The 25,709-nt window shown below is 43.2% G+C and overlaps 8 protein-coding genes across 8 annotated transcripts; 3 read left to right on the top strand and 5 right to left on the bottom strand.

Annotated features, from left to right (window-relative positions):
* Window positions 1-1,986: 1,986 nt before the first annotated feature.
* Window positions 1,987-5,013, bottom strand: EAE97_002454 (uncharacterized protein; the record flags this gene model as incomplete). The annotated part of the gene is made up of 3 exons (XM_038872965.1): window positions 1,987-3,270; window positions 4,015-4,842; window positions 4,966-5,013. The coding sequence occupies 3 exons, from the start codon at window positions 5,011-5,013 to the stop codon at window positions 1,987-1,989; spliced, it is 2,160 nt and encodes a 719-aa protein (XP_038736171.1).
* A 354-nt stretch (window positions 5,014-5,367) lies between these two features.
* EAE97_002453 (uncharacterized protein) lies at window positions 5,368-6,176 on the top strand (the record flags this gene model as incomplete). Its single annotated transcript, XM_038872964.1, has 2 exons — window positions 5,368-5,687; window positions 5,963-6,176. 2 exons carry the CDS (start codon window positions 5,368-5,370, stop codon window positions 6,174-6,176), a joined length of 534 nt encoding a protein of 177 aa, XP_038736170.1.
* A 1,268-nt stretch (window positions 6,177-7,444) lies between these two features.
* On the bottom strand, window positions 7,445-8,435 carry EAE97_002452 (uncharacterized protein; the record flags this gene model as incomplete). The annotated part of the gene is made up of 5 exons (XM_038872963.1): window positions 7,445-7,735; window positions 7,790-7,981; window positions 8,052-8,057; window positions 8,115-8,193; window positions 8,401-8,435. The coding sequence occupies 5 exons, from the start codon at window positions 8,433-8,435 to the stop codon at window positions 7,445-7,447; spliced, it is 603 nt and encodes a 200-aa protein (XP_038736169.1).
* Window positions 8,436-12,152: 3,717 nt separating this feature from the next.
* EAE97_002451 (uncharacterized protein) lies at window positions 12,153-12,425 on the bottom strand (the record flags this gene model as incomplete). The annotated part of the gene is made up of 1 exon (XM_038872962.1): window positions 12,153-12,425. The coding sequence occupies one exon, from the start codon at window positions 12,423-12,425 to the stop codon at window positions 12,153-12,155; it is 273 nt and encodes a 90-aa protein (XP_038736168.1).
* Window positions 12,426-12,748: 323 nt separating this feature from the next.
* Window positions 12,749-13,669, bottom strand: EAE97_002450 (uncharacterized protein; the record flags this gene model as incomplete). Its single annotated transcript, XM_038872961.1, has 1 exon — window positions 12,749-13,669. One exon carries the CDS (start codon window positions 13,667-13,669, stop codon window positions 12,749-12,751), a length of 921 nt encoding a protein of 306 aa, XP_038736167.1.
* Window positions 13,670-13,835: 166 nt separating this feature from the next.
* Window positions 13,836-18,349, top strand: EAE97_002449 (uncharacterized protein). The gene is made up of 3 exons (XM_038872960.1): window positions 13,836-14,125; window positions 14,216-15,757; window positions 15,810-18,349. The coding sequence occupies exons 2-3, from the start codon at window positions 14,264-14,266 to the stop codon at window positions 17,976-17,978; spliced, it is 3,663 nt and encodes a 1,220-aa protein (XP_038736166.1). The 5' UTR covers window positions 13,836-14,125; window positions 14,216-14,263; the 3' UTR covers window positions 17,979-18,349.
* Window positions 18,350-22,037: 3,688 nt separating this feature from the next.
* Window positions 22,038-23,612, top strand: EAE97_002448 (uncharacterized protein; the record flags this gene model as incomplete). The annotated part of the gene is made up of 3 exons (XM_038872959.1): window positions 22,038-22,260; window positions 22,334-22,796; window positions 22,847-23,612. The coding sequence occupies 3 exons, from the start codon at window positions 22,038-22,040 to the stop codon at window positions 23,610-23,612; spliced, it is 1,452 nt and encodes a 483-aa protein (XP_038736165.1).
* Window positions 23,613-24,107: 495 nt separating this feature from the next.
* EAE97_002447 (uncharacterized protein) lies at window positions 24,108-25,402 on the bottom strand (the record flags this gene model as incomplete). Its single annotated transcript, XM_038872958.1, has 3 exons — window positions 24,108-24,668; window positions 24,724-25,158; window positions 25,235-25,402. The coding sequence occupies 3 exons, from the start codon at window positions 25,400-25,402 to the stop codon at window positions 24,108-24,110; spliced, it is 1,164 nt and encodes a 387-aa protein (XP_038736164.1).
* Window positions 25,403-25,709: the final 307 nt, after the last annotated feature.

Raw genomic sequence — 25,709 nt, 5'->3', positions numbered from 1 at the left:
AGTATTGTAACCCCATAGTGAGTGACAATCACAAAATAGAACTTTGCAAAGAACGCTCAAAATCTCTATGATTCATCCACAAGGTCACTATGAGTTTATATCTATACACTTGGAGATAAAATGCAGTTAAGCAGTGATTTCAAACCACGAATTGACATAGCCCGTAATTGTACTCCTGGACCAGGCCGATGGTCGAAATTTGCAAGGCATTCACAGTGTGAGACTGGAGGCACTCGCCTGTGGTCATTGCAATAAGGAGGAGATGTTATACAAGCCTCTTATAATATCGGAAAGTGAAGCAGAAACCCGGGAAACAAGAAACTTTAATTACGAACGGGGAGCTAGATTCAGCAAAGCGGCATTCTGTAGATTACGAGGAGGGTAGTCTTGTAAAATTATTATTGTAGCGCAGAACGACAAGGGATAGACAAAATTAGAGCTTTACGTTGTCAATGTCTCGAATTCTCGTTACTTATCAATGGCTAGCGCTGTCAATATGACTCCAATCCGAAAAGATTTGTAATATTTGCCAAATTCGAACTATCAAACTTCCACTATCGTATCGACTTCTCCCTTCCAATATTATCGAAACAAGGACTCTTGCCGGCTCATATTACCGGAGTCTCAATAGGAGCGATAATGTAGAAGATGTATCCTGTAAGCGGTCATATAAGGAGTAGAAGAAAAATCGAGAGCATAGGGAAATGGCACAAAGTCTGCTAAAAATAATGTGAAAACGAGCAAAGTTTTCTGCGGGGCTAATGATCCACTTTGCATGATGTGAGCGTTGGTATTGGAGTCCTTCAAGGGATTTAAATAAGGAATTGAATTATCTTTGCATATACCTGCTAGTCTCATGATCTGTAAATGGCTAGGACTTAAAAACCGTGGTGATTATGAGAAGTAGAAAGACATACAAATACAAATAGCGTCATCAAATCACCTTGTAGAAGCCTAGAAGACAGCGAATATCGATTGATTATAAACTGGCCACAAGGGCTTTCACTGTCCAGTGGACTCACCAGAAATCTTCAAGACGCGCACAGGATTGTTATACTGGCGGATGAAGTGTGAGACTGAAATACCGGTGACGAAGCCGGGAAACGTGAGTTTCAGCTGTCATAAGTTTGGTTTAGATGTTTTTCTGAAGAACTCTACTATTGTCAAGTTGCCATTTTACTTCTCGGTGAATATGGGGTTGGGATTATGACTAGTAGCTGTCATCTCGCCATATCCGTTGTCATAAAAAGTAGAACAGTGCTATCTTCATTCCAAGTTCGGCGATCGATAATTTGAGTAATCAAATTTCAGACGAGATACTTGTATCTTTGACTTGGAATTTAGCTCTAAGAATATATGAAATAGACGACTTCTTCTGCACACCACTTGAGAGTAGTTCTTCAATCTTAGTGGGGGAGAATTGCGCCGGATTTTGAGAGCACTACCCTACAAGAACTTCCGAGTAAGGCGCTGTGTCTCTAAGCTAACCATAAGAAGATAATAGCCCAGAAAAGAGGTCGATTTAGAGAAGTCAAATATCATCGAGTAAAGCTTCCAGTTAACGTGCTGAAGCAATCGATCGATATCTCTCGAAAACATGCAATATCATTACAGTATATTCACTCTCAAGTTTTCCGTATCAATCTTAGAGTACAGGAATGCACCCAATCATAACCACTTTGACTATAGATCTTCAGCAGAGTAGTAAATATTTAATGGGCACGTCAAGAGATTGTAAGCAGGTATCGACTGGCAGTAATCATTAGAGCTATCTAGAGATCGTCTATGTGAGCTATCTGGATAACGCCAAATGATAGCAGTTTCGTACCTCATGTCAACCCCAAAGTTCAAACGGAAACCATCCATTCTGATTTTGGTCATTTCATACTTAATCCCTAGGTCCCACCGCAAATGATTATTGTAATAGCGGATGTCCTACCAACGAAACCTTTGCTAGTTTTGGATGATATTAGAGCCCCTCTCGCCTTACTTTTTAGACCCAGATCTAGATTTCGATCTCGTCGAATGGTCTAGAGGACTCGCGGGGGCAAGGTCATCAAGAATTTCTTCAACATAAGAAGCGTCTAACGGCGAACCTAGTGATAATGGGTGATCTAAGTCTAGATCCAAGTCTGAGTTTGGGATGTACGTCCCCGAAAGGTTTGATGCGTGCTGATTCGAGATTTTTTGATCAGATATATCCGAATCATCGCTCTCATTGAAAGAGTGTCTCGAATATGATTCCACAATTCCATCCTGCTCACTTATACCAAAGATCTCCTTTATCTGCCTTATTTTCTCATCTTTCTTCTCTGTCAGCACGGTATTTGCAAATGCTTCCTTGATGGTATCCTTGTCTACACAACCTGTCTCAACTAAACTCCACGGCACCCACGCACACGCCGCCCTCGCTAGTTTCTTACTCGGTTGTCCTCCGACCTTTCGCATCCGATCCCCCACCACAATCGTTCCTACGCCCTTCCGAGAAAGGCGTTTCACCAGATCCCAAAAATCAGTATCATCCGATATCAGGATGAGCCAATCGTACAAAGTTGCCTTCCTCTGCCGCATCTTATTTGAATATGCTATGATTGCTTTGTCCGCAGCCTGCGAACTCGATTTAACGAGATTCACCACGACTCCTGCACGCCGAAGCTCAGTATCAAGTTTATACCGATCAGCAGGCCTGGTAATTCCCACAGCCGCCTCATGGTACTTGGCGCTCTTCTCCGTAGATAATTCTCTCGCCACAAACCGAGCCCTTTTTTTACCCTTCAGTTGCGCTGCTGCAGTTAACTTCTTTCCTCTTTCCTTTTCGTGGATCTTGAAATGTTTCGCCAATTCAACTTGGGTTTTCTTTTTGTTGCCACAAATACCACATACATAAGGTTCATCAGGTTTGATCTTATACTTTCTGTGCAATTTATGCTCCAGCATGTAATACTCTTTGAGTTCTTTGCGTGATTCTATGACCGAAGAAGGGACAAATGACATTCCACTTCGGTTGGCGAAGGCGGCGATATCGATGACGTTGCCAAAGCGGGAGGCAAATGAACGAAGATTTTGCGCTGCGTCGTACGGGTTGATCGAATCGAACGGTGGCTTGTTGTCCAGGTCCCATAGGACGATTACTTTTTGTTGGGGAGATTGAGCGAGATCTGTTTGTTTTTGAACATCGTCCAATGCTAATAAGACCGTTTTCTGCTCCTCAGGTGTACTGGAAGATGGTGAATGAGTGGAATGGGAGTGCCGTGCATGTATGATCAAATCCTGAAAGCGGGGGTATAAAAAAGTTAGAAATGGTTTATGGGGGAGAAAGCTCGAGGTAAAAAGATGTCTTGACTTCATCGGGAGCTTCATGATCTATTCAATGTACCCGTTAGTACCTTGTTTAAAGTAATTTACTTCCTAACTTTGTGAAATAAAGAAGCTTCTGAGGTGCACTCTCGGGGGGATGTATTCCTACAAAACACCTCACCTGCTATGGCAGTGTCAGGCCTATGAATGAGGCTCACCAGGTCTGAATCAGTGTTGTGAAATCGAAGAGATAAGGATTCAGTCCTTTGAGTGATCTGTGCGCGCGAGACCACGTGACAAATAATATCAACGATGAAGGTCAGCCAGCTAACCACTCGACCATTGATACATTGGATGTTTATCGAAGGATTTGATAGTGTTAAGAAGGATCCAATCTTTTAAGCAGACTCAAGAAAGACGAAAATAGGCATATATTCAGACACCGGCGTCGACCAAGCTCGGAAGTTATGGTGGCATGATAGAATTAGAAAAGATCAAAATCTTCTATTGGACTTGCTGCCCAGGAATAATATATCAGCCATTGGTCTCTGCCAGCCATAATTCATGCCGCAAGAAGTTTTAATTTCAAAAAGCCAAAAATTACATGAGCATATGACTTAAGATTCTGATATGTGCACACCTTCCATTCCTTCCTAACTTACATTACATGTGAGCTTGCGAAGACAACCCATTCAAGTATCTCAGAACTCTATTTACCAACTCTGGTACAGCTTCAGGACTCTGAGTCAGGTTATGTGAAGCGCCAGGAATAATAGCTGAATTCTCCTCATCGACTTTTCCATCTCCTTTCTTCACAAAACTAATCCATCGTTTTACCAGCGCCTCTTTATCGACATACTTCGGAACGTATTCATCATTCCCAGAAAATAAAATCAACAATGGGCTTCTAGCAGGCAAGCTTCCAAAAGTTTTCTTTAACTGATCGTCTGTGAGATCAGAGCTAAAGTAGTCATCATCTCCATCATGATTTGGACTTGCTAGAGAGAGCCATCTCCTCGCACACACAGGTGACCCAAAGAATCCTTCCGTGGCTTTGGAAGGTAGAATTTCCTCGCCATCTCCAGCTTCAACCATCTTCTGTGCCAGAGCTATGCCATTCTTTAAGACATCTGCATCGAGTTCCTCTCCTAAAGCTTCACGATCGCTTACTGGGGCTTGGATGATTCCTCCATCAACAGGAGCATTTGCTTCATGTCCGGGCCCTGTTAGGTATTCCATGACATCTTGACAACCAGTAGAGTGACCCATCAAGATGATTTTTCCTGATTTGATTGTTCTAAAATAAGAAACACATTTAGATAATTCTTGGGCATCTTTTTTGATGGAGGAGATACCCCATCCGATGTACGCAGAACTTAGCAAAACTTGAGCAAGACACCAATCTCCTGGCAATACATCTGCGATTGATGATGGGTATGGCACAGTGAGTAAACCATCGGATAGACCACCAATAAAGATGATGATGTTTGGTGGTGCTGTGTTCGAAGCTTTGGGTGTGTGTTCGAAAGCAGTCAGTTTAGGTGTCTATGTACCATTAGTAAAGCATTACTGCGTGGAAGTCTAGTTTTTGAAATAAACTAGCAATAAACCTTAGAATGAAACTAGCGATTTGGTTTATGGATTAGAACGAATCGTTTGAGTACATACAAATAAATGTGTGACGCCTTGCCTGTGCGCTGGGACTGTGAGAGCCATTCTGATGTAAGTATATTCTAAAATTACCTTGCTTTTTAGGTATCAAGAAGAATCAAAAACAGCAAAAATAATGTTTATAAGACTGTAAAGATATACTATGCCGTGTTCAAAGAGATATATCTGTTCGCTGCCTAATTTACAACGGCCAGCTCAAACTGGATAGTTGATACCCATTGCACACTGCAGCTTTGTGGCCAACCCTACTATCACGTGCATCGCATACAGGGGTATAACTTTACTTGTACGAAATTTATTTCGAACTTCAAATCCTCTTCTTCTCTATCCAATTTACAACAACAAGCTTCTTTACCACAATCAGCCACCCTCCCCTCCATAATATTTACAATATTCAAAATGTCACCTCATCTTCCAAACCCATCACCTCTCTTCCGCCTCCTCACTCCTCTCCTCCAATCCTTCAGATCTACCTTCCCCTCAGCAACCTCAAAAACACCCCTCAGAACCTTCACCAGCACCCCACCTATGCACAAAAAGAATCCCAATAGCAAAACCGATCCACGAGTAACGCTCATCCGCTACCATCTGCAACATCCCAAGACACCTCGCCCACTGCGATTCTCACGCATGCGTGCGCTGAGGCATTGGACTATTCATCGTGCATGGATGATATTAAGGCGAAAGCAGAGGATCGAGGAGGAGGGCGAATTATACAGGTTTGTTTCCCCGTTCCCACCTTGCTTTGACTCTTCTTGAGAATCTTCTGCATTTCAATTCCTCTTTTCTTTTTCAAATTCGAAAATTTATTCAATATGATGAAATATTCCGGATGTTAAACACATTATACTCCGAGAGCGCAAAACCCATGTGGAGATTTCCGTTGCCTTCCTTCTGATTGTCTATTCTCTCTTCAAGCCTTTTGGGGCCTGGCTTCAGCCTGCATATCTTTCCTCTCCTCTCCTCTCCAAGAAACTGACACCCACCTTCTCAGACTTCACCAATCAATGCACAACGCTATGGAAGACCTTCGCCTTCTCGACGGTTCTGGCCAGAAAGAAGCAGGTAGATTATATCGCGTTGCTCTCGAGAAGAAAGGAATTTTCGGAAAAGACGGAGTCCCAATTGAGTACGCGAGAGCACAAACCGACACACCAGCGAAAGAACCATGGAATCATGGATGGACTACTGATAAAACTACTATATAATAACTGCAAAGGTAAGACTACGAGCATTCTATTTTATTCTTTTATTTTTGTTTTGGTGGAGAGTAATATGATGATATACCTTATTCACAGACCTGTTCTGTAATCTTCTATGTGGACAAAAAAAAAGTACCAACTGCTGTCTGATTTCTCTTTATTCTACTGTTTTATTTCGGGATTAGGAGTGAAGCAATTGACTAACCATTCGGTAGGATGATGTGCCTCGGTACATGAGAGAATTTTGAAAGATGAATATTATGAAGTAATAAATATATGTTACTTGTATATCTATGGTGGTAAACCTTAATGACATGGGATGACACATGATTCGGAATAAAGACACCGAACATTCCCCAGACCCTCCGTCCCAAGGGACTGGAGTTGTGGAAGTAGATTAGAAGATGCAAAAGTAGGCAAAATAAACGCTGCGAAAGACGGAACACGACGCCGTCTATAAATTCTGTACGAAGCTACGGAAAGAAGGTCAATTCAAATAGTAATCGGGCCATACCCCCACGAGTCCGCATCAGACGGTACTTGATATGTAATTCTATGTACAATGTCGATGTCTTTTCATCTCCATCTCTCCATTTCTCAAATATGCATCGAGTCTCCATTCAATCAATATCCATGTAAAATCCGTCCAGAACCATAACCCCCTTAACTGTAACCATTAAAACCCAACGCTAATCTGCAATACAAGCAAGTGCACCAACGCATCACCGTCCACATCACTGTAGGATTATCTCTTCTGCTTTTCCTTCCAATCCGAATTTCAAGTCAACCTCCCTCTTTCCCCTTTCCAAGCCTCTCCTCATGGCTTCCAGGGATCTGTAAAATGAAATCCCGATTAATAAAGGGTAAACAGTGAACTCAAACAGGTACAAAGCTAACGGAAACCAGGCTGGAAATCCTCAAGCTATTTTCGACGAAAGGCGGAACTGCAAGTCAGACCATGTTTTTCCGATCAGTCATTTCTAAATAGCTCTATCCAGCCTTACCACCCCGAACATTTTATCATCAGTTTGGCTTGTCCTTCCCGACAAATGTACAATCGCCCGTTAGTTTTTCAGTTCCGCTGAAATTTCCAGATATCGTAGATACAATTGCCTGTGATATTGCTACGGAGTAGGTAACTTCGGACTCGTTCGTGCATTAGGGATGGTTGTGTAGATGATTCCGGTTTCGACGCGTTCCAGATATATCCTCTTTCAATTCTTTTCGTCTTGGTTCAACATATCCTCCCCACTCCAAACTCCATTCATCTTCTCTTATAGTATAACACAACATCCATTACTTTCCCCTTTTTCGAACGTCAAAAGTGCGGCTCTGGTGGCTGCTTCGAAGACATCATCCACTCCGTCGCCGGTCAACGATGAGCACTCCAAGTATTTCCTTGCGCCGATGGCCTTTGCAATATCATCTGCTTCTTTCGTTCCCACAAATTCAAGAGACTTCTTTCGCATTTCCTCTCTGGCCACGGGATCCTCTCGTAAGTCCTTCTTCAGCCCAACAAGTATTATCGGGACCCCTGGACACCGCTCGTTTGCTTCTTCGACCCACTAGCCAAGACATTAGTACTTCGTATCAATTATCTCTAGAAATTGCAATCCTACTTTGTGTTTGACGTTATCTAAAGAATCCGGAGTGTCGATTGAAAATCCTATTAAAATAACGTGGGCTTTCGAATATGCCAGAGGGCGCAATCTCTCGTAGTCTTCTTGTCCTGCCGTATCCCACAATGCCAATTGTACAGATTTTCCATCAACTCTGCAATCCGTCACATAATTTTCGAAAACTGTTGGTACCTAAAATTGGATAAGGTGTCAGCACAATTGACAGAGGCAAACGCGCAAAATTGCTAGCAAATCAACGTACATAATGCTAAAGAATAATGTTAGTAATGATTCAACAAATCATCAATCTCTGAGGATGACTTACTGTCGGAAAATAACCAAGTGTGAATACACTAAGTAATGACGTTTTCCCGCAAGCACCATCTCCAATTATGACCAATTTCCTGCACGAATGTTAATATCAAGTCTCTCAATGGCCTGCCACTTTGTCACAGCAAACGCTATCGAGACGACGCTAAAAACCACTAAGAGAAATTCGTTGCTTTGGTGATCCCAAGAGATAACGAGGCTGAGTAGGAAAACGAGTCGCCCAATGCTCACTGCAACTGAAAGCGCAATTTTTCGATAAATCATGGAAAAGTCCAACGTACCTTCGCATAACATTCTGTGCCGGCTGTTGAGCCATTGTCGCTGGATCGGATGGTATTGTAGGTATCGGATTGTTGTTGTTTATAGAGAGAAAAGGATATCGCGCAAATTAATTGAAGAGAAGACCATGCAACTATGAGGGGAAGAAACAATCGCCAAAGGGGTCGAAGGCAATTTCGTGAGGATTTTCGTGTGGATTCGAAGAAATATTATCGATACGAGGGATTGTCAGGAAATCGAAATTCTCAGAGCATTCAATTTGGAGATGACCGGATATAAGTGGTTTTGGCGTGGGATGAGTGGACCAATTGTTTGAAATGAGGTAAGACAATGGAAATCGACCCAGGTAGTGAATGAACCCTTAATAATTGTATCGTAAAGAATTGAAGAAACACAATGAGTATGAGAAGAAGGGAGATGAATCGATGCAGAAGAAGAATTGAAGTTATACGAGGTCTTGCGTTGGTATCTCCTTTTTAATTGTTGCAGGTAAAGTTTAAAGAAGAACTGGGCTCTGGGGTGGAGATTTCCGAAGCGTGAGAAGGCTGAGTCGTCGAACCGTGCACCTTTTTTTAGAGCTCTGGATTAGGTTTAGGAGAATCTGTAAAGATCTACACGAGGATCGAGGTCGCGGTTTATCAAGATGTATCTGCGTTTGGGAAGGGAAGGGAAGGGAAGTGTGAGATCATGGACGTCGAAGAAGGATGGATGAATGAATGAAGAGGAGAAGAAAGTGTTTCCAATCTTTGGCACGTTATCAAGCGAAATCCAGATCAGATAAACGGCTGGACGGGTGACGGAGCTGAAGAGGAATAAGTAGTTGGGCGAAAGGCGGGTTGAAGAGAGAAAAAAGCAATTCACAAACCTTCTGAGAATCCATGCATGTGAATGATACCCCCAGGTATGATGATGATTAACCTTAATGCAGATGAGTTAGTGGATTCAGAAGTACACACTCTCTCCCTCCGAGGTCTCTCTCTTTCTGTATCTCTATCTCTGTATGGTATGATTTATATGGAGGGTGAAGGGGCACAGCAAGGAGTGAGATACGTGAATAAGAGAAGACGCAGACTCAGACTCGACAAGAGATGAGAGACAGAAGAAAAGAGATATACGATCTAAATACCTGATACTTTGTGACGACCAAAGTAGAAGATGAAGATGAAGATGAAGATGAAGATGCAGGTCAAATTGCCGGGAGATATGTAAGAAAAGAAACTTTGACTACTTGTAAGTACCTTTGTGATACTTACTTTTCATGAACTGTTTTATACACCTGGTATGCATGTGCAATGTAGATGATGAATGATCGAGGTTCCAATCAGTTCTAGAACTTTGGAGTACATGAAGTACTTATTAAGTAGGCCATGGTAATGCTATGTAATCAATCAATCAATCCACTTAACGGATAGGGAGATGTACGTAGCTATTACTTTAAGAGGAACTAGAAGGCTTTTAGCTAATTTTTACTGTGCCTCCCTACCTTCGAGCGCAGCGAGCTAATGGGGGTTTGGGGGCTTGTTCCCATGAGAAATCGACAATTAATACTCTGATACATATCCATACAATACAATAGATCTTTGAGTACCATACGCTATGTATATATGTAAGAATCTGGGAGGGCTCATTTCTGGAATTACTAGAGGTTGGAGCGGCAGCAAACCACTTTTGCACACATATAAAATTCATAATCAGGTTGATGGATGGTTATATCTACTACTCCATCGACTAAAGCGAGGCCCCCTTTTTACAGCAAGATTTTGTAGATACTAGATAGCTACCTACTACTACCTAAGTACCCAGTCAGTCAGTCAGTCAGTCAATCAATCAATCAGGTCAACAGAAATTTGAATAATGGTCATTTAATCCGCCACGAAAGCGATAGAAACCCCATGAAAAATGACCGGTCCGCTGGCTCGTTATTTCGGAGGCTCGGGGGGCCACCGTGGAGACAGCTTATTAATTATCGGACCATTCAAAATACCAACTAGAAGTAATCGGGAAAAGCAAACGTCCCGCCCTGTCCGGAGTATATTTCGATATTTCGATAGGGATTAGATTAGAATTCGATTTAAAACCAGCCTGGCTATACTCGTAAAAGAGAGCCAATTGTCGAATGGGTGCTTGGTTGGAGTGATGAGAACAAGGATCGGGATGACATTTACCTTACACAGTACCCAGTGACGTTGTACTTTCAAGAGTATCCATTCTATTGATTCTATTCCTAGATATTCTTATTAGTCCAATAATCACCCATCTGAACGAAACAGACCTCGCACCAAAAGCTCATCATCATTTTCAATGTTCGATATCAAATCAAACGATTAAGATTTAGGACTTCAATTTGCACACTGCCAGTCAGTCACCCAGAAGCTTTGGATTTACCAAGTTCTTTCAAGAAGCTTTCCACCATTAGAACGAACATCAGCAATATTGTATTATTCTTCGCCAGACCCTTATTACTCTTGCGCCCGCCAAGTTGTCCAAAGGAAAGAGTTAAGGGTCTATTACGAGACTATCCCCTAGACCTTCGGCCGATGATACCAATATAGTTTGTATGCTGAGTAAGAATGTTAGTTAATAACTTCATAAATAGTATCGTTAATGAGGAAATTGACAAATATATAATATATATTAATTCCATTAATGTAATCTCAAATAATATAGAATTTGATTCTATCAATATGAAAATACTACATCTAGATATACCCTTCATTTCGAAAATAAAGATTTATTTCGAATCTATAAAATGTATTAATTGTAATCGAAAATTCTTTTTATAAGCTAATATTTGAGATCACAATATACTTATCCTTTTTTATTTCTACCTTCTTATTAAGATATTAAAATTGATAATAGATAAATGAATTTGTAAATATTTTAATAACATTCTGTAATAATAAAGAGGATCCATTTATATATCTCAATTTACATTGAATTTAATATTTATTAGATTCACAAATCCTGATAATTCGATTAGTCAATTAGATCCCTTTTAAGCGATGGTGTTTTGAGTTGACAGTCTAGAGGATAGAAAGAGTCTTTTCCTACTGAGAACGAGGTTAATAGAACAAAAAGAGCTGAAACTTTGATCGCATGACCGCACGATAGCTCAAGTTAAACAGTCACCATCTCTTGATTGCAGTAGATTATTCCACAAAAACACCATAAGATGGATCAAAAGCTTGAGCGATCGATCACAACTGAAGACATTCTTCAAGGATTCAGAAATTCAACAGTACAACAAACGACCTTTCAAAATGAGATCAGGAGGCCAAAAAATTATAATGAAAGTAGACCATACTCGAAGCTCTCTTAGCAATGACTCAACTAGATAAAGAATCATAGCCATGAAAGTACAAACAGAGACTCTCAAAAATGACAACGCGCTGAAATCAGAAATGTGTCAAAAGTTCCAAAGTCAGCTAGTAAATCTCAGAGAAGGGATCAACATAGAGAATGTCAATAAGAGACAAAATTTAGCTGCATAGCAAGAGGAAGTCGAGAAGAAGGACCAGGTATAAGCATTCTGGACTACCTTAGTACGGCAGTACGAAACCGAAGCAAGCGAGCTGAAGAATAGGATTGCAGAGCTCGAAAGTAGCATTGATGAATTACAGAGCAGACTGAGAACGGTGGGAGCTTCTTTGGAGGGGAACCAAAGGGTCCTGACCACTACGACGCAAGCCAAGGCAGATCTGGAGTCTCAATTGGTAGCACAACTCTCCTCCTGTTCTGCGTAAGTCAAAGTCACTCAATCACCAACATCAGGAGCATACGCAACCATCGTAGCAGGCGCATTGATGATACGCTTTGACGATAAAGAAGTATCGCGCTCTAATAGAAAGTCAACCCTTATTCTCGCGCTTTTCAGTCCTGTCACAGCGAATGTAATTACACCGAACACCTGCAATCCACCTTGGAAAATGTATTTACGCAAGAGAAGGGCTCGACGCCTTCTACACTTTTTATTCCACCAGTCATTTCCAATCCATACCCTCTCAATCGATTCACTTTGCAGCTTCATCTTTCTTACGTCCTACGACCAGCATAATTTTTAGAGCTGAGTGGAGGAGAACCAACGTGTACTTCCATGAGTCAACCCCAAGCAGCCACAGCAAATGGCAACGATGATGACTGGTATAATCAGTCAGAAGAAGCTCAATCCACTTTAAAGAATATAATTCAATGCTTCTAAGGATATTCTTGTCATCCATAGAAATCAAGTTCGAAATTCAATCTGCTAGAAACAGACCCTGAGTGATTATATCAAAAGCAATGGTTTGATTGCTTTCTGATTGAATTGTGTTTGAAGTGACATCTTCTTAGATAATTTAGTTTCAAACATATTCATTTCAGAAGTGCCTTCATCTTGGCAGCAGCGGTACATTTCTGTCCACCTTTGCTTCCTCCAATGCAGGCAGGACACGATCGGCCATGCTGAATCAAAAGAAAGTGAAGACTGAATTTATATCTAGCGGGAATCATCAGTTCAAGATGAGATTGCGTCTTCTCGCGGGTCGCAGTCGAAGGACGCCAGCCCCATAGTCCGGCGATGCGATAGACGTGGGTGTCGACGGTGAAGGGATTGCGTTTGAGACACCAACCCATGACGACCGAAGCGGATTTAGGACCAATATACGAGAAAGCCAGCAACTCCTTCATCGCTTCCTCGTCAGTCAGTTCGAACATATGATCGAGATCCCATTTGCCGTGACGCTCCTTTGCCTGTTTCAGAATCGTCATAATGATCATTGATTTTCTGATATGCAGCCCACCGCATCGAATGGTCTCCTGTAATTTATCCTTCCCACCTTCCATGATCTTCTCGTAAGCGAATATAGAGCCATACACTTTTTTCATTGAATTCATTGCTCTTTTGGCGTTACTCCAACTCGTTGCTTGACTTAATATTGCAACGATCATTGCATCCAATGCGTGTGGAATTGTCTCTGGTGTATTTTCATCTTCGAATTCTTTAGTTACTTCTTCTCCGTGCATCTCCTGTAGTACTTCATTTGCAACTTCACACTCTCTTGGCGTTGGATGTTTGAACTTGGGGAAGGGAGATTCCTCTAGAAAGGAAGAGTATGCTTTAAATTTCTGGTCTCCTGATTTGATTACATGCTTTGCTGATTCTTCGTCGCTTTCTTCGATGGTTTTGATTACCTGCTTCTGTTTCTCTTCGACTGCTGTTTCCTCTGTCTTTACTCTCTTTGCCCGCTTCACCTCCTTGCCTGTAGTCGACAGTGATCTCTTGGCTTTAGGCATTTTGATCCTAAATGGCTTTCTTGTTAATGTTAATCTGAGCAGTGATGCAATCGTATTCACCATGTGATCGTGGTAAATTGAAAGTATTATATATAGGTATGGATAGATCTGGAAGACCTCGAGGAGGTTCCTTGAATCCATAATATAACATGCCTGAGGTATGATGACTCAGCAACCTTACTTGAGATTCAATGACCTGCAAAGGTACCCGTACCACAATTTAAACTTCAAGCCCTTCCAAAATCCCCTTCTGGATTTCACGGTGCCCTCTCAATAATAACGACTTGTTTAAAATCTCCATAGCCAATAACTTCTCATACTCCCAAAATTAATTCCACGCGCACTCTCTGAATGAACCAGCCCTCATCCCCCCCACACAAATCATAATTGTTCATCCCGAAAGCAAACAATCACCTGTGGTGGGGCAATCGCGAGAACTAATCCTACAACTTTTGAGTAAGTCTGCAAGTGATATTTCAAAATAATTCAACAAATACGGCCCGTCGTTGAATTTCGTTGGTTGAGCCATATCTAAACAATCACTAGCCACGGTCGTCGCTACCCGGACCCCTCTCACCTCTATACCCCATCGGAATGCCCGCAAACCAACGAAAGAATACAAGCCAGTCCTCATACTTGCAGACTCCTAGAAACATTGCGACGCCGTTGATAAAGGATGCTGGAAAGATCGTGACTACACCGAAGAAATCTAGTACGAGCGATTCATCTGAGACATTTCCCACCATGGCACAAACTACAACGAAATCAAATGGTCAATTGCCCACTCCTCCCACAAACAATGGCGCACCTACAGTAAATCGCAAGAAGCAGAAAAGAAGGGCGAAACAGGCTGCTAGAGCTGCCGCGGAACAAGCACAAGGCTCCCAAATGAGTGGTGGACCAACTTCTGGGGACGTGAGGAGACAAATGCAGGAACTGGAAGCACGCTTTCGCGAAGCAGGGCTAGATGAACAATATGACGATGACGAACAATTCGATCCTGCGGACGATAATGCGTATTACAGTGACGAAGAGGGCGATGCGTACTCCGGTTCATATGGTCACGATGGCTCCTCGACAAACGGCTATGCGATGCCTGCAACGAACTCTTCAAGTAAGAAACAGAAGAAGAAAAAGAAGTCGAAATCTTCGCAGTCGGACCATTCAAATCACGCAAACCACGGTCCGAACGGTTCATCGCATAATCGTGTATCGCTACCTCTTCCTTTACAGTCTCCTCCGAGCATGCAAAGAGGGCCGGGTATTTCAAAGGAGAAAATTTGGAATACATCGTCACAAGAAGAACGCGAGCGGATAAAGGAATTCTGGCTATCTCTTGGAGAAGATGAGCGCAAATCGCTAGTCAAGGTGGAAAAGGATGCCGTACTCAAGAAAATGAAAGAGCAACAAAAACATTCGTGTAGTTGCACGGTCTGCGGTCGCAAACGCACTGCTATCGAAGAGGAATTGGAGGTACTTTATGATGCATACTATGAAGAGCTCGAGCAATATGCAAATCATCAAGGAGGTGACGGTCCTCCGCCGATGATGCCACCCCCACGTCGATTTGGCGCTATGAGCGGCTTGCAGCCTCCCAATCGTCTACCTCCTGTTTTTAATGGGCAGCAACCTTCAAGGGGCAGGATAGTAGAGCAACTTGGCGATGATGAGGATGAAGAGGGAGATGAGGAATACAGCGAAGACGATGGAGATGAAGATGATTTCAGCGAAGAAGAACCGGAAGAAATTCCAAGAAGTCACGCCACGGATTTTTTTAATTTTGGTAATAGTCTTACAGTACAAGGAGGAATTCTTACCGTAGCAGATGATCTACTCAAAAATGACGGGAAGAAATTCATTGAAATGATGGAGCAACTAGCCGAGCGTCGCATGGCTCGAGAGGAAGATGCGAAAGAACAGTATGCTAATGCGAATTACGGACATCCTTCAAATGGTTCCATGCATCCCCATTCCCACGGACACGTCCATAATCACCCACCGCCGCCAGAAGAAGACGAGTATGACGACGAAGAGGATGATGAAGACGAGTATGACAGCCAGGAAGAGGATTACGATGAAGAGGAAATGGTACGTGGAGGGTATTATTATTCACCATCATGTACGTACTAACATGGAACAGGATAGCATGACCGAAGAACAGCGAATGGAAGAAGGAAGACGAATGTTCCAGATATTCGCTGCTCGAATGTTTGAGCAGAGAGTTCTGACAGCTTACAAGGAAAAGGTTGCGAAAGAGCGGCAGCAGAAGCTTCTCGAGGAACTTGAAGAAGAAAGTCGAGCGGACTCGCAAAAGAAAGCCAAAAGGGCTAAAGATGCACAGAAGAAAAAGGAGAAGTTGCTTGAGAAGAAGCGCGCCATGGCCGAGGAAAAGGCTCGAAAAGACGCTGAAAGAGCAGCTGAAGAAGCTTCCCTCAGAGAAATTGAGGAGAAGAAAGCCGAGGCCCAAAGACTAAAACGAGAGGAAAATCGAAAGAAGAAAGAGGCTCAAAAAAAAGCCGATGAAGAAGAGCGCGTGCGTAAAGAAGCCGACAAGCAACGCCGACTTCAAGAACAACGAGAACGTCAGGCTGAACAAGAACGAAAACAGCGTGAGGCCAAAGAGCGAGAAAGAAAGGAGAAAGAGGAGCTAAGGCGCCAAGCATTAGAAGCGAAGGAAATTAAGGAAAAGGAGGCTAAGGAACGAAAGGAGAAGCACGAGCGAGAAAAGCGAGAAAAGGAAGCGAAGGTCAAGGCTGACAAAGAAGCTAGAGAGCTACAGAAACGTGAAGAGCTTACTGCTCAGCAAGCTGCTGTTCAAGCCGCCCAATCTGCTGCGCATGCCTCGAGACGCACAAACCAAGTACCCACACCTAACTTGAGTCATGCCTTGGCTTCACCTCATATTCCAGTCGCTATTCCCGCTGTACCGAAAGCACCGACTCCTATCAAGCTTCGGACAAATTCTCAGCAAGAAAATTACTCAATACCCAGAACTCCTTCTAGTAAATACCAGAGTATATCACCCAATTCTGTAACCCCTCTACCAAACAGTCCAGGCCCAATATGTCCGCCTGGAAAAACGCCGATACAACATCCTCTCTTACAACACCCACAGGCCACTTCTCCAATACACTCTGCGCTGAAAGGCCCTCCAGGTATCCCTCAGAGTCCATTCACTGGTATGCAGCCCATGCCAGGAGGATTTCAACCAGGAATGCCAATGGTACCTCCAGGTTTCGGCCGACCACATCATGATCCAATGTTCGGACTTCAGCAGGGAATAGGTAATCACTTTCGTCCTTTGCCCATCCCTAATGGTGGCATCCCCCCATTCCAGCCCGGATTCAATATGCATCATATGCCACAAGGCAGAGGATTCCCTATGCATGGACCACCAGGGTTTCCACAAGCTTCTCCGAACGGTATGGGTAGTATCGGCCAGCTTTTTGGTTCCCCAAAAGAAACATCCCCTTCGCAGACCCATTCCCGAAATCAGTCCGGCTCATTTGACGGATTATCATCGGCAACACAAGCCCAGCCTATCGCGAGACCAACGCCAATTGGACGACCATCTAGTATTGTTCACGGTACTCGCCGTAGTGATAAATCTAATACTGGTGAATCCGATGAAACAAGCAAACATCTTGGTAGTAGCGCTTTACTGGATGATAGTGATGAGCCCATCAGTAATGGAGTTGGCGCACGACGCTCGAGTGCAGCTCCCGGCAATCCCAGCAGACAGAACTTTTTACCACCTCCATTTGGTATGGACCGCTCGGATCCAGCAAGTATGATGAGCTCTTTTGGCACATGGGGTGCGCCTTCAACCCCATTTGGATCTTCTTCCCTACCTGGGTCTAATGGTTTTGGAGGGGGATGGAATACAAGCCTCAATATGAATGGTTCTTTCGCGATGCCACCTTACTTCCGCCCATCTCAACCGCGTTCCGTAGCCGTGAGATTAATGATTTGTATGGCTTGCCAGACTCTTCAGAATTCTACCCCAGACGGATGGTTAGATATTGATGCTATCAAGAATGAGGTCGCTCTTCTGAATCCAGCTAGAGAGGAGCCGGTTTCTGAACGGGAATTACTGGATATTTGTGACACCGAAGGAAATCAAATGAATGGTGGTGGCACATTCGAAATCCGTTCTTCCGACGGCAAGTCACAAATTCACTATGTCAGTGACTCAATACCTCATGACTTCCGTTCTGCTGGTGCGCCAGGCGAGATCGGAAGCCCTATCAGTGGAGGCGCATCTAGAAATCTAGGACCTCCCGGCCGAGCTCCAATTGGTGGATTTTAAAGGTTATAATTAATCCACCTAGCTTCTTTTCGCTATTCAATTCTCATAATTTGAGTATCACAAATTCCGCATCTTGGAGCTTATTTGTTTGTCAGTGGTATGTTTCTTTTCATGGTGATGTAAGATTTGCATGGACGGGCATCGATCAAACAAAAGGCCAGATATGGCGCTGTTCATGATATCGCTTGCAGTTCTTCATTTTTTTAATGCCGGTTGGGTTGGTCTGGTCTCCCTTGATTGAGGAGGAGCAATCAATCAATCAATACTCATTGGCGTTTTACGCTGGCTTATCTTCACCTGCTTCCCAAAGCAGAGGTGAATATCGAATACCAATTTTATTCTAGTGTTCTACCGTATGCATTTTTGTCCTGTTGTATTTTCTGTTTTTCTGACTCGCGTGAAATCTGATAAACTTACTCGAAATATCCGTGTTAGTGTCCAGTAGCCATTTGGAGTTCGAGAGTCGATACTGTGATATCTGCAGTTCTACTTTGTTTGTTTATTACGTAAATGTATCTTGCTAATTTTGAACATAGAGCTTAATGTTGGGATTTAGCACTAGTCTTCCACCGAAAGTTTGATGAGAATTAGATACCCAGGTACGCAACGACCGTTCACTAGCTAGGTACATACACCAGCATACATTCATGTCATAGGTACTACATTGAATTTGTATGATTGGACGATAAAAAAAACGTCATGCAATGTACCAATCATTTAACAGTCGGCTCTCGTCTTACCAGTAAATACCTAGCTGCCCGCTTTGATAATTCGCCACCATTCACTTCAACCCCTCGCCTATCCTTCTCGGTTCGAGATCACACTCCTATATCCCCTTTTTTACGAAATTGATTTGTACTTGAAAGTCGAACAATAAATGCAACGATACAATTTCACGAGTAGCACCGTGTTCAGAACAATGTGGAATTCGATCATTGTCATCACAATTACTTTGCGCTGTTACTGTTACCTGCACCATCGATACACTAAGCCCCAGGCAGTCTTTTCATCCTCTTTCACGTAATTTTTTTCTCGCTCCCGAATCAATAGTTATATATACGAAAGCACATAGGTGGGCGCTTAACGTTGATAAGGTCACGAAAGGAACGAAGGGTAAGGGAATAGAATGTTAGCGCTTGTATATATTTGACTTGGGATCCATGATATTGAGGCTCGAGCTTTGGGTTGTGATCATGGCTGCGGTTGAGATGTGCAAGATTATGAGTGGGACTGGGGCGTGCGGCTGCGGCGACACGAGAATCTTGGATGTGCGTGGACGGAACAAATGTGCGGAATTGAAGATGGAGATTGAGGTGGAAGGCAAGGGAAAGAATTGCAGGCAAGCAAAAAAATGATTCACATCACCTGCAGAAAACTTTTATGGATAATGTGGGGGTGGATTGAGGGTGGAGTCTGGACAATGCGTGCCGTATGGTGGGTCTGTCTTTGGGTTGCGCGCTTCGGATGGGAATGGACTATTGGTGATCAGTGAAATGGCTAGGATGGTTTACATACGGGACGGGAAGTTGATGATTGAGATGTTTGAAGAGTTGATGGCATCCTCGTGGTTCCGAATATGCATATTGTTCAAGGAGGGGTTTGTCCATTGTTACAACGTTTAATCAGGAACCTTTCGTTACTCGATTACTTATCTCCGATCAGATTAGCACCAGGACTTTTGTGTGAGCGGAATTTCGACTAGGAATATAAGGATTGATCATTGGGCTTCCTGATATCAGTGCTGTTGCTCCTCGAGGTATAGAGACAAACGCCGAAAGGTCATCAGGATTTCCGATGCTGTCCTTGCTGTCCTTGCTGTCCTTGACCATTGATCGTATTTCGTATCTCAAAAAAATGTCCGGTGAGATAGCATTTCCTCTGACTATTCAAATCCTTTGCTACTTAATACTTAGATGACAAAGTATTACCTTTCCATCCCAAAAGTCCAATTTTAACACCAATATAATTGTGGAGAGGTTCTGATTAAGTTTGCCTCAAAGACACCAGGAATTGCATTCCACGTGCTGAATAACCTTATATCCGCATCACATCCTTCGAAACATGTGGCAATTTCGTAAAAAGCTTCTAGAAAATCGTGATTATTTTCACGGTCGAATCCTGATTTATGAATGATCACCCAAAACGGTTGCCTATCAACATTCGCGAACAGGGTTGTAGATCCCGAACCGAGGCCATGAGATTTGACGGATAAGAAAGAAGCGGGCAACTGCTGGTGACTCCGTAAATGTTGCGCGAGTGATATTCCTTACCAACATAGCGGTTGCTAGGAAATTAAAGAGAAAGGTTAGCATTTCTTACAGTGGATACGATTTTGGGTATTGTGTTATCTTTGATGGTTCGATGGGAGTGGGAATGCTGAAGAATTAGATTCAATTGAATTGCTATAATTGGAACGGAGAAATAACGGTTGGTGGACGATGTAATCGTTAAAACTTCAGAATATACGGCCGTATATTTGCATATTTATCTGTTTCCCCCTTGATTGAAGATCTAGATAATGAATTTGGCATGAGAGACTTTTGGAAAAAGAAGATATGATATCGACACCGAGCACATGAATACGATGGGTACTTACAATTGACCGTTCATTCCACCAAGCAAGCATAGCTTCTGGACTATTGTATCTTTCGTTCCTGATTTCCTGACTTCCCGTCTTCCATCTCGGAGGTCCAGACGTGAAAGGATTCGAGGTCCTGTCGGACAGGTCACCGAATCGGGTCGACTAAACTACATACAGGTATCTGACCAGGACTCCATGACGGTCAGCCATGCATGTAACCATACATCCACGTGTGATGCTGGGATTGTAAATTATTCAAACGGAGTAGATAGATGAATCATAGCAAATCGTAAAGCAGAGCTACAGAATGATCACTGATTAGTACCAGGGAAAGGATCTCATCTCATTTGGGACATCGACAGGTGGTGAGATTAGTGAGGAACTCATTGCTTACTTTTTTCAAACTCAAAGTTTCCGTCCCGTATGCAAAGAAGAAGCAATCATCTATTCGATTTGGTCAAGAGGGTTTAGCAAATCATAGATGGTGGTCAAAGATTTGACTTTCTAGCACTGACATTTGAATCTTGAACTGGACCCCCTATTTAATGCAATTGCGCCATTCATTTTTCAGCTCCCAGATCATATCTTCAAAACCAACTTTCTTCAACAGCATCGCCACACAACTGCATTATCGGCCAGGTATTTGCACAAAATCACCAACCAATCTAAACGCTGTTTGCCCTCATTGCCCATGCAAACGCAACCACAACCGTATTCCTGCAAGGCTGCGACCCTGCGGCGCATATGTGACATCGCTTACAATACAGATCCGTAGGCACTAGCCACTTGCCCTGGCAACATAGCTTCCAGCTTACGCTATGCGCTTGTTCAGAGCTTCCTTGTTCAGCATGAGATAGTGGAGAGTGGTAGTAAGGAAAATGGGGAAGTTGGGTGTGTGCAGCCTCCGTAGTGGTGTCGTATGGGAGCTACGAGGATGACACGGGGGACGCGCCAGGGTTAATCGAACCAATGGCATACCCGCAAGATTATGGAGATGCAGATACCTGTTGTGCCATTTGAAATTTGGAGGATCAGACCAGTTCGATTTGTTCGGGCGAAGATAGAGTATTTTTGAGGGTCTGCTTGTTTTCTTTCGGTCCTTCCGGTTGGCAATTGCGGTCTACATACGTGTTGGAGAAGATTCATATCTATCTCGATATTTCCTCATGGTACTCTTTTTTTGTGCTCTCTTTTTACGCTTTTGCAAAGTCTCTCACCGCATCCTTTTCTATACATTTTTTGTTTGTTGTTGGTCAATTCAGAAATGCTTCGAATAATATTCTCAACAGTGGGCAGGTGAAATTGGACAGACAGAGCGAAATCTAGTGATCGAATCGACTGATGAACGATAAGAAGCATCTATCCGTCCAATTTTGATTATTTCCTCAGCTCCTTTCAGTCAAAGGGTATTCAGCAAACGGTTGTACATAATAAGGAATCCCTCAGAAGAATTCGGAAATATATAAATAATAGACACGATGGACGCACAAGCCGCCGCAGCACAATTTCCACCCGGATACCTGGAAAATTATAACGGACACAAACTCGTCGTTACTTGTATCGCTTGTATTATATTGAATATATTCTTCGTCTTTGCGAGATTTTTTTCCAGGTGGCTTCACCATACACCGCGGGGTTGGGATGATTTTCTTATGGTGCCAGCCTTAATATTTTCCGTGTTGCTTGCTGCTCAGGGTCTCGGTACGTGTATAATTTTATGTCTCAAGGATCTTCACATTTAAGGGGATTTATGTCTAACAATCACAATTTATAGTCGGAATAAATTACTGCGGAGTAGGCCACCATATTGAAGCTATTGAGCTGAGCGCTCCCTCCAAACTCCTCGCCCTATACAAACTCTTAATGTTCTTCCCCGCCACCTACGCCATCGCTGTCACCTTTCCCAAACTCTCCATCCTCGCCATGTATCTCCGTATTTTCACGGTTCCATTCTACCGCATGATAACCTACTTTGTGATCTATATCCTCGTCATATCATCCACTATTTTATTCATGATGATGCTCTTCCAGTGCACGCCCGTTGATTACTTCTGGGACAAAACAATTGTGGGAGGAAAATGTCATTTTGATATCGAAAAGCTATTTTTATATGCTAGTTTACCGAACATTATAACCGATATCGTTATGTTACTATTACCATTACCCTTTATTTTCAGACTCAACATGACGAGGAAGGTGAAGATCGGGTTGGGTGTTACTTTACTCACCGGATCAAGGTACATAAATCTATTTCCCCTCCCCGAAAATCCAACTAACATTTCCCAAGCGGTCTCGCCACATCTATTCTTCGTTTCGTCTCTTTTGCGAATCAATCCTTATTCCCAGATACTCCCCGCGCAGCCGTCGATCTTGCCTTATACACCATCCTTGAAACGAGCATGTATATAATTGCCGCTTGTCTCCCCGCCTGTCGACCCCTCTTCAACATAATCCTCCACCCCTCGCGAAACATGCCGCAAGATCAAAAAGACGGTCTTAATTCCCCCGAAGAGCACGCCCGAACCTTGCACGACGATATCGAGCTCCAGCAAACCAGCGAGACCAGCAGCGGTAGCGAAAATGGAAATGGAAGTACCGGAGGACGCTACCACGGCATCGGCGACGGATTCCGAGGAATGCAGGGTCGATTCAAGCGACTAGGCTCCGACGCCGGTTTATTTCTCGGACGGAGAGATGTCTCTCCTCCTCCCCCCTCAACTCAATCGTACCCACACTCCCAATCTTCCTCAGCACCTTCTCACTCCCTACAACCCCAAGAACGCGATCCGGACCGTCAATTCTCAGAGCAAGCCGAGGGTCGTTTCGGTCTCGGTCTCTCAAAATTCCGTTCTTCGTCTCACGAGCGGATCTTCAAAGCTCCCGTGTTCAAACAACCATTTCGCGCGCCCGAGCGTGTGCACATAGCTAATATGCATGTGGGACACATGCAGATGAGTCCCGAGGAAGATAAAGAGCGTCAAGGGGGGCAAATGAGAGATGGGATTCGGGTCAAACAGGAGTTTGATGTATATTATGATCGGCCGCCTTTATGATAATGTGGGTCTAGGAGCTATTAGAGAGAGAATGGCATTTTAAAAGGTGGGAATTTTCTGGGTTGTGTATAAGTGTATTAAGTATATTGGGCGTTTTTAGGATATTATGGGCATTGGGAGGTGTTTGGATAATCATGCATTTCCGTGGGGTGGATGGTGTTCTGCTTTTGTGGATATAAGGGTGTTGCGTGCATACTTTGATACCATGGAGACGGTGGTTACTTGATATATAAAATAAATAAAGTTAATGAAATCGATTAATGTTTACATTTGCTGGCTTATTATTCAAAGCTCGTAAGAGCTCACTCATTTTTGTGCGTGATATCAACGCTCAGATAACAGTCGCATTTGAGCCTTGTTCGACGTTAACGCCTCCCTTTTCGCTGCCCTACATCAAAGACCTTTGAGCGGAGATGATGATTATCATCCTTGAGCTGAGACATTGAATCAATCTTTACTATTGTGGTTGAAATACCGCCATTGTATGTGAGGCTACTAATTTTCGGTAACTGTTCCTGATGAAGCTGCACGAATGCTAGACTTTAAAAAGCCCAACCAATTCACGAGCATGAAAGTTGCGGCCAGCATTCCCCCTGGATAACGTGCCACAGCTGGTATCAATACGCTACCCTCAAGGATGAAAACAGCGAGCTCTGTCCAATTCAGAGTGCCTGTGGGGGCTTTTTGGTTCTGAGCTGCACACTCTCGAGCCATTAAATAAAGCCAACCATTGAAAGAGGCCATGTCCTCTACGGCACTCCCAACACAACCGCTCTTCTTGGCTGCAAGAGTAATAAGGTGACATGATAATATTTTCCGTGTGGCAAAGAGAAGACAACTTGTAGTCATATCTCTTTTAGAAGCGGCCAGATCCAGGTTTTGAATGCTCCTTGACGATACAATCGTACAAGCTAAATACAAGATAAGACTTGATATCGCCCAAGCCATATTTATTCCCAAGATTTGGGGTTCTGGTTCTGAATCGGTGCTTGAAATATTGGGATCAGGTGGCGCAATGATGACCGAATCTTCTGATGCAGCTCTATCCTGATCATTCTGGTTCAAATCAGCCAGAATCATAATAGATACGCAAATTGAGACCGGGGCTTACAGAGTTTGGCTTCTCTTCAAGAGAATGTAGAGAAGCAGTCGAAATTGGCTTCACTCCAGATGGATTTTTGTTCAAGTCCTTTTTAAACGACCACTGTACTCCTAGAATAGGCCCGCGTTCATCTATACTCTTGCCGTAACCCAGGAAAGCACAAATGGCTGTGTGACTAATAACGAAGCTGTACATCACTGGAGCTGGTATCACAACGAATGCAGTCAAGGTAGGAACACTCACAACCGCAAGAGCTGCATAAGATACAACTATAAATGATTTCGCACTTTCTAGGTGGAACAGCATGACATTCTCGTTTCTGTGGTAGTCAAAAGCGATCAAAAAGGCAGCGAAAACATTGATAATAGAAGATGAAACAATGTTTTCGAATGCCAAAGACTTGTTATCGTGGTGTTTGTAGAGGAATACAGTCATCCCAATGATCTAAAAATTCTTCAGCAATTGTAAAGCATAGTAAAGCGCACAGCGAATACAGACAATGAGAATTGTGAAGACATACCTGTTCCAATATGGAAGCGGCGGCTAGGAGCCCAATTGTAAGTCCAGGAACGCTCCAAATCGGAGCCGCAACAGCTGCATGGTTGATGAAGATCCTCCAGGAAGTCCAACAGTAGACTTGGAGTCCGATCAAAGCACACCCTTGGAGTATTATGTCTGGCCAGTCCATATTTGCGAGTGACTATGATTATTTGGTTGAGAAGTGAAGCTTCTAGAATATTATTTGTGCATGAAAAAATGAAGTTTGAGAGAGGAAAATACTATTCCATCTAGGACCACGAGCAATGTATCATTGACATTAGATAGTTGAAAAGGAAGGCAATGAATTGTGGAAGTGGGGTAAGGTTAAAGTAGGCCTCTGGTACCAAACTTCCAAGAGGAAGGTACGATATGCTTACCTAGTCAAATAAGTCAACGTCACTCACTAAATGAGAATAATGAAAAGCTTGCCAAAATGCGAGCAAAATTGTAAGAAC

Source organism: Botrytis byssoidea (assembly GCF_014898295.1).
Source record: "Botrytis byssoidea strain MUCL 94 chromosome Unknown BBYS_004, whole genome shotgun sequence".
Lineage (NCBI taxonomy): Eukaryota > Fungi > Ascomycota > Leotiomycetes > Helotiales > Sclerotiniaceae > Botrytis > Botrytis byssoidea.
The sequence above is the reverse complement of the archived record's forward strand: the minus strand, read 5'-3'. Positions and strand labels throughout refer to the sequence as shown.

Coding starts and splice junctions, on each gene's coding strand:
- EAE97_002449 (XM_038872960.1), top strand. CDS start 14,264: ATGCCCGCAAACCAACGAAAGAATACAAGCCAGTCCTCATACTTGCAG. Junction 15,758..15,809: donor ATTACGATGAAGAGGAAATG/GTACGTGGAGGG, acceptor AACATGGAACAG/GATAGCATGACCGAAGAACA.